The 14,334-nt window shown below is 37.9% G+C and overlaps 1 protein-coding gene across 3 annotated transcripts in view; it reads right to left on the bottom strand.

The window, feature by feature from the left end:
• Window positions 1-13,837, bottom strand: part of ELP2 (elongator acetyltransferase complex subunit 2) — a 48,260-nt gene extending 34,423 nt beyond the window's left edge. For all 3 annotated transcript variants that reach the window (XM_081262622.1, XM_081262623.1, XM_081262624.1), the window contains exons 1-5: window positions 13,560-13,837; window positions 8,164-8,242; window positions 4,584-4,654; window positions 909-1,065; window positions 308-385 (exon numbers count right to left, since the gene is read on the bottom strand). In XM_081262622.1, coding sequence (XP_081118748.1) covers window positions 308-385; window positions 909-1,065; window positions 4,584-4,654; window positions 8,164-8,242; window positions 13,560-13,697 — 523 coding nt within the window. In that variant the 5' untranslated portion in view covers window positions 13,698-13,837. The remainder of the gene's footprint in view (window positions 1-307; window positions 386-908; window positions 1,066-4,583; window positions 4,655-8,163; window positions 8,243-13,559) is intronic.
• Window positions 13,838-14,334: the final 497 nt, after the last annotated feature.

The raw sequence follows: 14,334 nt of genomic DNA, 5'->3' as shown, positions 1-14,334 counted from the left end.
CCTCACACACATGAGGCAATGGGTTCAATCCTTAGCACTACATAAAAATAAATAAAGATGTTGTGTCCATCTACAACTAAAAAAAAAAAAAATATTAAAAAAAAAAAAGGCTGAGGGTATAGCTCAGTGACAGAATGCAGCCTAATGTGTGAAGCCCATGGTCTGACCACCAGTACCACCAAAAAAACACCCCCAAAAAAGTCAAAACAAACAAATATAAAATTAAGATACATGTCTTTTAGGCTCTAGTCGTATGGAGATATATAAATATATTGATCTTTTATTATATACTTACAAGGATACTCACCATCAGTATTAGGCAAAAAGGATAAACAGAGAGCCAGAGCAAATCCATTTCCAAAGTTCAACGTCTGAAGGCATGTTACTAAGAAAAAATTAAAAAACACCATACCATAAACAACCATCTCTGACCATCACAGACCTGGCTGTCAGCTGAGAGATGAGAGAAGTCAATCTTAAGCCCTTACTTGACCAGGTGACATTAAATGACTAAATTCTAACAAGGTTACACAGAACAAAATGACTCATGAAAATGCTTAGAAGGCCAGACATGATGGCGCACATCTGTAATCCCAGCAATACAAGAAGCCAAGGTAGGAGGATTGCAGGTTCAAGCCAGACTCAGTAACTTAGTAAGATCCTGTCTCAAACTAAAAAATAAGATAAAAAGGGCCTGGGATATAACTCAGTGCTTAGAAGGAATTTACATTGTCAGTTTGGTGTAGGGGAATTTTGAAAAGATTGTAAAAGAAAAACATTTAGATTACAATTGTAGCATTCTTAAAGTTATCTGAATGTTTGAAAAAGTTGTAGGTATGCTCCTCTAGTTTTCTTTCATTTGATAATTACTATTTCATTCATCAGGATTATAATACCTCCAGACCTACCTTCTGAACCCTTTTTAAGCCAGAGTCCAACTGTGGAATCTGAAGCAGCAGAAACTATCAGTGTGTGTACTGCAGCACCTGATGACCCCTTCTGGTAAACAGCATGCACTGCATAAACAGGTCCTTCATGGCCTTGGAGATGAACTTTTTTTAAAAGCTGAATCAGAATGAAAGACAAAAGAATTATGATTAAAAAAAAGGAATTACCAGTTTCACCTTTATTTAGCTGGGATCATAGGATTAAAGGTGCCAATTAATGTATGGCGCAGAAATAGGTCCTCCAAGTTGAAGAGAATGAATACATTCAAGAAGTCTATGTTAACAGCACACAAAAATAAACACCCTTTAACTCAGCAATGTCACATTAAAGAATTGACTCTAAGAATAGTACTAGTATAGCAAGTAACAGTAAAAGACAAATGAACAACAAGGATCTTCACCACATGCTGTTTATAATAGTGAAAAAATCACAAGCAACCCAAAATTATCAATAGATAACTGATGAAATAAATTAGAGTAGACATACATTATATGTATACAATAAAAATGATAATATAGATAAATGTATGCCTACTAATTTAGATAACTGTATGCCTACTGCCATGGAAATATGTCCATGACATTGACATTTTTTGAAGAATATAGTCCAACTTTGTGCAATGTCCTTCTTTTAGGATTAATCTGATGTTTCCTCATGAATAAACTCAGAATATACATTTTGAATAGATTCAGGATATATATTCTAACAGCATTACTATACAAGTGGACCATAACAAGAGGCACAAATCGGTTTGTCAAAATTTTAGTTATGTTAACCCTGTTATCTTAGTAGTTTCTTTCAGTTGTTTGTTTGTTTGTTTTTTTTCACTGTGAAGTCAAAATGTTTTTGGTGATAATATGTGAATATGTTTATACCAAGTATGGCTGCAAAACTGAAAAATGGAACACAGAAATGGGAATTTGCTCATCAAATAGATCTACTTGCCCTGCAACATTTCTTCTGGTATCCTTTTCACTGCTTTTTTTTTTTTTTTTTTTCCCTGTTTGTTTGTTTGGGAGTACTAGGGACTGAACCTGGAACCTTGGCATACTACACAGTGCTCTAACACTGAGGTGCTTCCCAAGCCCAGGTCTGTGAGTTTCTTTCAAATGTGTAAGATCCCACTACTTCCTTTGAAAGATCTTTTCTTTAAATTGTCTGATGAAATAAGTGTTTCTTCAATGTCTGCTCAGTTGTTTTCCCAATTACTTAAGCAAAAATCTACCACTGAACAAAGCAGCTAATACTTATGCATTAAGATCTGTACACTAACTTTAATCATTAACCTATGACTTCTTTGAAAAAATATTTCCAAATGGTTCACACACAGTACAATCTGTTTTATGCATAATTACACACAGAGAACTAAGGATCTGGAATGTTGTTATTCAGAAAGTTAACTATGCTCAGATTTTGTATAGTATTTTTCCTTCTTTAAAATTTTCTGTATTTATAAATTTTATTTACATGAGCCTATATCATTGTCCTCTAAAAAATTAAATATAATGAAAATATTCATTTTACACATTTAAGCAGGGTTATAGTTCAAGCATCAGAAAATTTTAAGCAAACGCATGCGTGTGCACACATACAAAACAGAAGTAATCTCTCAAGTTCACTAGCTTGTTAAGAAACAATGCTCACTGTTCAAAGACCCAAATCTCTTATTACACCAACTTAAACTTCTTCTTTTTTTTTTTTTTTTTTTGTGGTGCTGAGGATTGAACCCAGGGCCTTGTGCATGTGAATGTGAGGCAAGCACTCTACCAACTGAGCTATATCCCCAGCTCTAGATTTCCTTTGATCAGCAGTCAAAGTGCACTGAGCACCCATGTGCAAGGAAATGCATATGGGGAAGAACATGTAAGCCCATAAGGAGGTTAGAGTATATGGCTCCTTCCTCTGAATCCTTATTCTTTCATCCCTCTTTTATGCCTTTCAGCCCCCTTCTTCTCCTCTTCCTCCCAGTTTGGCCTCACATTCTCCCCCTTTCTACATCTGCTGGCCATCAGATACGACTGCTTAACCTGAAATCCTCTATTGTCAGGAGACAAGAGGGACAGCACTGAGGAAAGAGTCTTCCAAGTCTCCCCTCAAAGTGTCAAAAACAAATGCTCAAATACCCCTTTCTGGATTCTTCTGCCAAGATTGGTCTAAACAGGAGCCTAGTTTGCTACATTCCCCCACTCAAGTTCAGGTAGCTCCAAAATCTACCTCCATATCTGCCTTCTATTTTTGAGGATAAGTCAGGTTATCTAACCTACAGTTCAAATAACATGTCTACAACTGATTCCACATCGTCCTTCCTACTTCCCTATTTTTCTCTGTAGAAACACCTTTCTCTCAGGGCCCTAAAAGGAAGTCACATCATTTTTCATTGTTTATTTACCTGCCATCAGATCAACACTCTTTTTTTTAAATTTTTTTTTAGTTGTAGGTGGACACGATACCCTTATTTTATTTATTTTTATGTGGTGCCAAGAATCGAAGCCAGTGCCTCATACACGCTAGGCAAGCATTCTACCACTGAGCCACAACCCCGGCCCAGATCAACACTGTTTTGACAACCAATCAGTCAATAGTAAAATCATTTTCCTTCAAAAATATATCCCATATCCTTCCCTTTATATTTTTTCCCATACTAATTTGGCATTCTGGTATCAAATTAATCTTCTTTTGATACTCATATTCCTGGGCTTAAAAATTGTTGCTGACTTCCAAATGCATACTAATAAAGAACAAACACTTAGAGCTAGTATTCAAATTCTGACATGATCTTCTATTGTATTTCACTAAAACTACTGTCCACAATGTATTATCTAGCAACATTTCCAAAACTGTTCCTCAAAGGATGCTACGAGATTTAAGAGATGGGGAAAAGATTCATACATGTAATAAAATTGCTATTTTTTCCCCACCTGGATCCTTTCCCTTTTAATTTCCCCCAGGGAACTCATATTGCACTTTAACACTCAACACAAAGGCCACCTCTTAAATATTTTCTGAACTCCCATAGCACTAAAGTTGTTGGGCAACAAGTTAGCATATCTATGCATGGAATCACTTGACCTGTAATTATTCCAGTTCATTTTGCCTTCAAAACTATGTACATGACTCATGAGAAGGAGGACACAGCCTTATCTGTATCTTCTGCATGGTAGACGTTCAGATATCTAATATACCAACTTTTTTCACTTTTAATCTTTGCTAATAGATTTAAACAATCTAATTGTTCATCAGTAGAGGACCACCCATACCATGCAGTACAGATAATATCACTCAGGATTTACGTAGGCCTAAATTCATGTGGTAGTACCTGCCCTGTTAACACAGTAACAATTTTTACTACCACCGAAAACAGAACAGTCCATGTAAGAACAGTTTGAAAATTATTCCAAAATGACATGGAATTCACAGAGATGATTGAAAGCACATGAATATGGGGAGGAAAAAAAGAAAGCAAGCATATGACTATAGGAACAGAGCTGAATATGGGAAGAGATATAGGGCCTATGAAGTACAGAAAATACAGCATCCGGATTACAGATAAACAAAAATGATGGAACTTCATAAAGGAAAGACAGGAAAAATGAAAGTTTGCAAATAGAAATGTTTCCTTATAAATGTCTACCCACTTGATTATTCTCTATTTCCCAGTGAATCACTTGATTGTCAGATCCTCCAGAAACTAATTCAGTAGAAGGAGCTGAAAAAAAGAAAATCATATCTTAGTAAATATTTTTATTTATTTCATTACCCCAGTTATTTTTTTAATTCAGTTATACAAAACATAAGATCCAAATTAGAATAAGTTATATTCCATGTACACATAATATGTCAAAATACACTCTATTGTCATGTATATCTAAAAAGAACAAATAAAAAAATAAAAATAAATTTAAAAAAAAAAAGAAGAAAGGAAAACATATAAGAACTCTCCTACATTTCTTATCTGGATTCATCAAGATTAACTTTTGCCTTATGTCTTATACTTTCTAAATTTGTACATATTTTTTTTCAAACCATTAAAAACTAAGCTGCAATTAAAACTACACTGAGATTTCATCTCATACCAGTCAGAATGGCAGTCATCAAGAGCACAAATAACAATAAATAAAGGAGAGGATGTGGAGAAAAAGGAACACCTTTATACTCTTGGTAAGACTGTAAATTAGTGTAACCACTATAGAAATCAGTGTGGCAGTTCCTCGAAAAGCTAGACTCATGTACTCATGGTAGTACCGTATAACCCAGTTATACCACTTCTTGGTATTTACCCTCAAGAATCAATGTCATCATCTGGCAATATATGCATACTCATGTTTATAGCAGACAATTCGTAATAGCCAAACTATAGAACCAGGCTATGTCCATCAATGGATGAATGGATAAAGAAAAAATATATATGCATAATGGAGTTTTATTCAGCCATAAATAAAAATAAAATTATGGTATTTGCAGGAAAATGGATGGAACTAGAGACCACTGTGTTAAGCAAAACAAGTCAAAACTCAGAAGGTCAAGGGTTGTATATTTTCTCTCAAATGCGGAAGATAGAGAAGAAAATGGAAAGCAAAGGTGGGGCTGGATGTCATGAAAATCAAAGGGAGATCAGAAAAGGAGAGCAATCAAGGGGTGGGAGGCAGGGAGGGAGCTAGGGAGTGATATTGGCTACATTATATTGTTATGCTGTGTATAAGTACAGATATACAACAGCAAATCCCATCATTATGTACAATTATAAAGCACCAACAAAAAAGATGGAAAAAATAACTTGCAAACTCTGTGACTGCAAAGAGTTTTCCATGTATCTCCTAAGAACTAGAACATTTTCCTAATTTACACAATAGAATTATCACATTCGAGAATTTTAACATTGACACAATATTACAATACAATATACAGTCCATATTAAAATTTTCCAAATTATTCCAGTAACACTTTTCATAACTTTTTGTTTTAGATTTGGAATCTAACTAAGGATCATATCTCATCACAACATTTTTATAATCTTCTTTAATCTAGAATAGTCTCCCAGTTCCTCTTTTTTCTGACAATGACAGTGCAGACTGACCGCTTTGTAGTATCCCTCAATATGGATTTGTCTGATTATTTCCTCATAATTTGATCCACACTAAACACTATTGGCAGGAATAACTTATGAGACTTTACTATCAGCTGCTGCTATCAAACATCCAACTTACTTTTTAGATTAGACATATACTTCAAAATAGCTCTTTTAAACATTAACAATTTCGTGGTGATACAGAAAAAAATAGAAGTTCCAGAAAAGCAGAAAATAGCATAATTTTGGCTTAGTTTACATTTTCCATTTATTTATGTCCTCTGCCCTATGTGCTAGATATTTAGGGAAGCAACAGGGAGATAGTCCAAAGATTATTAGAAAATCTTTTCAGCTATAAAAAATAAATAAGTATGGGCTGGGGCTGGGGCTCAGTGATACAGCACTTGCCTGGCACATGTGAGACACTGGGTTCGATCTCAGCACCACATAAAAATAAGTAAATAAAATAAAGATATTATGTCTGTCTACAACTAAAAAATATTTAATAAATAAATAAATAAGTAAACAAACTCTGTTAGACTTATACTCCAGAGGTCGCAAACTCACGTCCCAACTCTGCTACTGATCAACTCGGATCTTGGACTCCAATCTCTTCATGCACCACAAAGTCATGTAGCCATATATTTACATGACTTTGAAAATAATTATAATAAAGTACACAAAAGTAATATAATAAAATCAGACATTTTAAGAATATGAAGTAGTATTATTAAATTTTTATATGTCCCTATGCAGTGGCTGGAAAGGATATCTGAATTATCTGGGGACAGATCCCTGTTCTTAGAGGAAATCAATCATAATAGTTATAGATTACAGTGATACACAATCAATTCATTTCATGTAACCTCACTTTTAAAAAGAGATCAAGTACACAAGCCCAAATTAACATTTCATAACAAATTCCTATACAGAGAATCAAGTAGTCTTTGATGCCTGATCGTTGCAACTAATATAATTTTAATGGTCTTCACATCTGCATTAACAGCCATTCCTTGTACTATGTAGTGGTTTTTACTAACCTAATACATGACCAATCCTGTTTTACCAATTGAAATAAGTAGCTTATTAAACATTTTTAAATGTCATAGATAAAATCATAGCAAAGTCTCATTAATTCAAGAAATTCTACATTTGTGCCTAGATCAGAATGAAAAATAAACTTAATTCAGATTCTACAACAATATTACAGTACATATATTTCAAGATACTTTTAGATATTCCACTGGATTTTGGAAGTACCACTTAAAAGCAATCAATATGTTAACTAAGAATATGGAGCCAGTGAATCTTGGGGATGAAAAAAAATAACCCACAGAAGTCTGGTAATTTTCAAATATTTTGGTCTCAGGACTCCTTCACACTCTTAGAACTTTTGAGGATTCCAAAAGACTTTTGATTATATGAGCCATATGAAATCAAGACTGAGAAATTTGAAAGGTACTTGATTAATAGTTTACTTAAAAATGATAATGAAGCTCATTATGTATTGACAAAAATAACATTTTATGGGGTTTGGAAAATACCAGTGTTTTTTAAGAAAATAATAAGAGAGGCATGTTTTACATTTCCACAAATTTCTTAATGTCTGACTTTATTAGAGGGAAGCTGGATTTTCACAATTACTTCTGTATTTAATCTATTGAAATATCATATATGTATGGCTGCTGGAAAGCTGTACTTTGGGACCGGATGTGAATGAAAATCTCAGCCTAGGCCCTGCTTACAGGTTTTCAGTCAAAGATATGGGCAGGGCTGGGGCTGTCGCTCAGTGGTGAGTGCTTGCCTAGCATGTGAGGCACTGGCTTTGATCCTTAAAACATAAAAATAAACAAATAAAAGAACGTTGTCCATCCACAACTACAAAACATTTTTTTAAAAAGATGTAGGCAACAGAGGAGGGGTGTCTTGCCCCTCATCTTAATCACTGCTGTGTCATCTATGTTCCAACCACCATAAAGTAAAAATAGAAGTCAAATATTACACTGGGCATCCCACTTTTCTTCTATTTTCCAAATGAACTAATCAGATAAGGTAATGCTACATTAAGAGAAGTAATGAAGGAAAAATGACTAACTATATCTCATCAGAAAACCATTAAACTGAGATTTAACAATGAGATTAATACTTACAGCCATCCTGTTTACAAATCCATTGTACACAATTAACTCGAGCAGTGTGACCATTCAGGTTGGTAACAACCACCCTTTTCTTTAAAGAAGAAAACAGCAGTTAGTAAATTAGAATTATCCTACAGAGGAATTAAAAAATTAGTAGAAATGAGATTTCAGTGTTTTTGATACTAATAAAAAGATCAGAGTTACAGCAACAGAGCTGCCTTCTGCAATTCATAAACTTTATGGGTAAGTCATCCATTCACTCCATATCACTCTTGCCTTTCTCAACACTCTCCACATTCCCAGTGTCCTGTGCTTTCATTACACTCTCAGGTTTTCATTGGCCTAGTTCTGCTTACCCTCCCATAGGGCCCGTATCCTTCTCCTCTGGGGAACCTGTCCTAACTTTCCAGGTTAAACAATCAATCTCTTTCTTTTGCACCACAGGCTCAGGGACTATCTCTACCATGCTTACACCAATTTCAGGGTTTCCTTAACAACAGAATCTGTTGTCAGAGAAATTCATGATAAATGTATAAAATTAAGGGCTCACTCTCCATTCCATGGTTGATCAGGTAGTAAGTAGGTTCTTTAACCCCAATGACACAAAGTCATGAGGCCACAACTACTAAGGAACTTATATATCAGATCCCTGCAAGGCCTCCTGCCAGATTCCCAGCTGATCCTCACCCTGTTGCTTTTACCAAATGGTCCCACACTTGAGTGTTCTTACTTCATCCACTAGTGAAAATTTTAAATGACTACGGTGTCTATTTCTTCTTCTTGATTTTTTTTAAGTTTTTCTCTCTTTTTTCTTTTCTTTTCAATTCTTTGGTGCCTTCTTCTTTATAGCACCTTTCTCCGTTGTCAACAGCACTGACTTCCAGGTTAAACAATCTAGAACAGGCTTCCTATCTGTATGCCAACCAGAATCTCATGGCTGGGAAAAACGAACACAGAGGGAAATGTGCACTAATCTACTTAAACATGAGTTGTTTGAGGCTGGGAAACAATTTACTGTGTTTTTTCATCTCTCCCACTGGAATGAAAAATCCTCAAGAAAGGAAGCAGTAATTACTCATTATCTATGTAATCACCACCCAGCCTAAGGCTAGCCCAGAGGGTCCCTAAAAAGGTACTGCTTCAGTATGGAGATTTCTTGGAAAATTGGGAATGGAACCAACATTTGACCCAGCTATTCCTCTCCTCAGTCAATATCCAAAGGACTTGAAAACAGCATACTACAGGGACACAGCCACATCAATGTTTATAGCAGCACAATTCACAATAGCTATACTGTGGAATCAACCTAGATGTCCTTCAATAGATGAATGGATAAAAAAAAAAAAGTGTGGCATATATACACAATGGAATACTACTCAGCAATAAAAGAGAATAAAATCATGGCATTTGCAGGTAAATGGATGGAGTTAGAGAAGATAATGCTAAGTGAAGTTATCCAATCCCCCCAAAACCAAATGCCAAATGTTTTCTCTAATATAAGGAGGCTGATTCATAGTGGGATAGGGAGGGGGAACATGGGAGAAATAGATGAACTCTGGATAGGGCAGAGAGGTAGGACAGGAAGGGAGGGGTTATGGGGTTAGAAATGATGGTGGGATGTGATGGACATTATTATCCAAAGCACATGTATAAAGACATGAATTGGTGTAAATATACTTTGTATACAACCAGATATGAAAAATTGTGCTCTATATGTGTAATAAGAATTGTAATGCATTCTACTATCATATATAAATTAAAAAATTAATTTTAAAAACATGCTGCTTTAATTCAGCCATAAAAAAAAATGAAATTCTGGCATTTTCAAGAAAATGGATGGAATTAGAGACTATTATGTTACGTGAAATAAGTCAAACTCAGAAAATTAAGGGTCATATGTTTTCTCTCATATGTGGAAGCCAGAAAGGAAAAAGGAAATCAAAGGTGGGGGTGCATTTCCTAAAAATCAAAGAAAGATCTGCAGAGGAAAGGGATCAAGGGGTGAGAGGTAGGGAGGAAGCGGGAAATGCTGGGAGTGATACTGGTCAAGTTATATTATTATATTGTATGTGTGTGTGAATATGTAACAATAAATCCCATCAATATATACAACTATAATGCATCAATAAAAAAATATGAAAAAAGTGCTACTTGAGCATCATTCCCAAAACTTTATTTAAGCATTTCACATGCTCCACCCCCATATTTAATGAAACATTCAACCAGCAAATACTTAATAAAACCAAGTACTTCTTAAATTCAATATACTTCTGTTTTGATATATTAAAATCCCCTAACATGGCCAACAAGTTAGCCTTACAAATGTGATGGAAACAGGAGAGCTTGGGAAAAATGGAGGAACTTTGATTGGGCAAAGGGGAGGGAGGAGTGAGGAGGGGGTATGGGAGCAGGAAAGATGGTGGAATGAGATGGACATCATTACCCTAGGTACATGTACGACTGCACATATGGTGCAACACTACATCATGTACAACCAAAGAAATGAAAAGTTGTGCTGCAATTGTGTACAATGAATCAAAATGCATTCTGCTGTCATATATATCTAATTAAAATTAATTAATTTATTAATTTATTTTAAAATAAAAGGAAGTCTGAGAGCCTGAATCACAAACCAAAGCAAATGTTACAAAACATGAATTTTAGGAGTACAATATCTCAGCTTATTTTTTTTGCATGTATTCAGTGTACTGTCATAACTGATAATTTGCAAAAAGTGAATTGAGCTAATTAGCACTTTTATAGAGTGTTTATTTCAATAATGGTGGAAAACATTTTGTGCTTTGTACAGGGGTATAAAATTATTGCATTATTTCATGTGTGTGTGAGAGTTTCTATCATGGAGGATGTTCTAATCAGACATATTGATGTATTTGAAAAGTAAATAAATACAAAATTTTACATGTATATTAAAAAACAATGTGATGGAAGGTGTTATATGATTTGGAAAAATTCACGTGTTGAAGGCTTAGTGCCCAATACAGCAACATCCAGAGGTGGGGCTTAGATCATGAGGGTTCTAATCTCATTAATGGATTAATCCATTTGATGGATTAATAATTTGAATCGATTACTGGGAGGTAAACTGTAGGCAGGTGGGGCATGATTGGAAGAAATAGGTCACTAAGGGTCCTTATCCCCTTCCTCTCTGCTTCCTGACTGCCTTGAGCTGAACACCTTTGCTCCACCACACTCTTCCACTATGCAGTTCTGCCTCACTTCAGGCCCCAAGCAATGGAGCCAGCTTACCACGGACTAAAACTGTAAGCCAAAATATATCTTTTCTCCTCTTAAGTTTTTTCTGTCAGGCATTTTGGTCAGAGCAACAAAAAGTTGACTAACACAGAATGCATGGAAAAAAATCCATTAAGCTCCTGCATGAAGATGGACTTCCACATCTGAGTCAGTCTTTGATTGATGGTCACTATAAAGGTTATCTTTGGTTTTATGTTCTTTCTCTTGCTACTTAAGAATGCATGGCAGAGGCTGGGCACTGCGGTGAACACCTGTAACCCAGAAGCTCTGGAGACTGAGGCAGGAGGATATCAAGTCGAGTTCAAAACCAGCCTCAGCAAAAGCGAAGCACTAAGCAACTCAGTGAGACCCTGTCTCTAAATAAAACACAAAAATAGGGCTCAGGATGTGGATCAGTGGCCTAGTGCCCCTGAGTTCAATCCCCAGTACCCGCCCCCCCCCCAAGAAAAAAGAATTTGTGGCAACTAAGAAACAAAAACCCTAAGAGATGGACAAACTCAAGATACTGAGAAGTGAATAAAATAACTTTCATCCAGAAATCTGAATCTACAAACGGTATGAAGATAATAGAATTTTAAATCTAATTAGTAAGGAGTACTGAGGTAGGCTAGAAGAAATAAAATAGCTAAGAAGGAGACAAAAAGGAAGGACAAAGAAATATCAAAGTTCCACATATTTTTCCAAGTCTGTCATTTTCCATCTTAGTTCTTCTCCCAACCGGGAAAAATTTCCAGGAAAACTGTAAATCTTAAGAACAACCATAAATTCACTCACTCATGAAAATTACCTTGTGCACTGTCAATTCGCCCATGCAATAAATAGACTAAACAAAGAGAGATACAATGTTTTAAGAAACTATAACTTGAGGGCTTTCCAACATTATCTACTGATCAGAATAACTGATCAGATAATGGAGACTATATCAGCCTAAGGATCCTAAGAACAACCACACCACCAGAAATCATTCTTGTGATCACTAGACTGATGTCATCCTTCCCTGGACTGGACATACCTTCCTAAGTCCAACCCTCATCAAATTTTCTTTCAAGGCTGGAGTTGTAGCTCAGTGGTAGAGTGTTTGCCTAGCACATAGGAAGCACTGGGTTCTATCCTCAGCATCACATAAAAATAAATTAATTAAATATGGGTATTGTGTCCATCTACAACTAAAATATATATATATGTATATATATATTTTTAAAGAACCCAAAAACTCTCTTGAGATGGTCTGCTCTCTTCAGATGACAGCCCACACTCCCCCTTGATTGTGCATCTTCTTGCTTAAATAATTTGTGTCTCTGGCTGGCCTATGCTGAAAATCTTTTCCATCGAGTAGGTCATTTACCCCACCAGGCCCCACTTGTACTGAGTCAAGTTATACCCCTCTCTCAGGGAATTCCTTGGACCCTCTTCCAGTGACAGTATGGTAAGATATACACGCAGCCATTTCCTGCACTACATCTTAATGTTCAGCATTGCACCTTTTATGAGGTTCCTGTTCAGATGCAACACTCACTGTATAATCTTAAATTATCCAGAAGAAATGGGGTCACAATGAACTCTGGGTAGCATGCAAAAACTACTCACTTGAAAAGTTGGGTAGGGTAAGAAGCCCCCACCCCTCCCCCAGTCCCCACAAATTAAATGACTTTAAATTGAGGGAATGGATTAAGTCCTGCCTTATAATCAGCGGTGAGGATCCCCATTCCCTATGACTTTTCTCCCCAAATGGCACATTATGTAAAATATGCATTTCCGTAGCTAAAATATCCATATATTTCTGTGAAATTTGATACAGCAAGTCTAGTAACCAATAGTGAGGCAAATACAGAACTGAAATTGCATCTGTGGAATGATGGCTTTAACCCATACCCACATTTCAATTCTTGTAAAACCCAAAGGAATTTTTTACCAGTACTATAGTTCCTGGGAAGGAGGGCTTCAGGGAGGGGCTCACAGGCCACTTTCAGGGCACGGGCCACCACGGCCCTAGACTGACAGTGCGCAAAAAGCCGCGAGTCCCGCAAACCCAGAGGAAACTCTTCGCCAAGGCCTCCACCCCGGGCGGACCCGACAGAGAATTCGGCTTCCACTACTGGAAGCACAGCCGATCGGGCGACTAGTACCCTCCGTACCTGAGGCTCATAGAGAACCACAGAGCAGGACGTGCCGAAGGCCAGAAGTCCTCCCGGCCCGGGGCTCCAGCTTAGGGCTCCCCGCACCCGGTTTGGGCAGCAAAACACGTGAGACGCCTCCAGCACTGGTGCCACCATGACGACAGCTGGTCAGCGGCCGTGACTGCTGCGCGCACTTCCGCTCAGGGAGCGGAACTACTCGCGCGGCCGCCTCTCCCGCTGGCATCTGCCAGTCCACGTTTCGGAGGCGGCCGGGGGTGGCGCCAAAGCGACCAGCGCCCCCGCAGGCCCCGCCCCGTCTGGCCGGGCAGATTCTCCAGCGCACGCCCCAACCCTGGCGCGGCCGGGAACTATTACTCTCGTCTCCAGGACCTGGGCTCCGTGCACCAGCCAAGTCCGACCCGAGTGCCTCGGGACCCTCCAGAAGCACCGGGGCTCCTGGGCCAGGGCGGTCCCTTACGGTCCGGCTCCCTGCGGCAGAAGAGACTGGCCCGGGTAGCCCTGGCAAGCGAGTCTCAGGCCTCAGAGAAGCGCTGGGACGCAGACGGGATCAAGAAAAGGACCCGCCAACTGCTCCCAGTCCTTTGGGAACCGCGCCAACACCTCCAACCCCGCGCGTCCCCGCCCCTTCTGCCCCTGAGAGCCCGGCGGCGTTGGCAAACACGCGGAAAGCGGATCGGCCTTTGGAGACCGGGATCCGGCGCCGCGCTGCGCGTGCGCCGTGCTACTGGCCGCAGGAGGCGGTGATCCCTGGCTTCGCGCTGCGCGCGGCGTT

This window comes from Spermophilus citellus (assembly GCF_964194105.1).
Source record: "Spermophilus citellus genome assembly, chromosome: 12".
NCBI lineage: Eukaryota > Metazoa > Chordata > Mammalia > Rodentia > Sciuridae > Spermophilus > Spermophilus citellus.
Note: the sequence above shows the minus strand (reverse complement) of the source record. Positions and strands in the feature narration are given on the sequence as shown.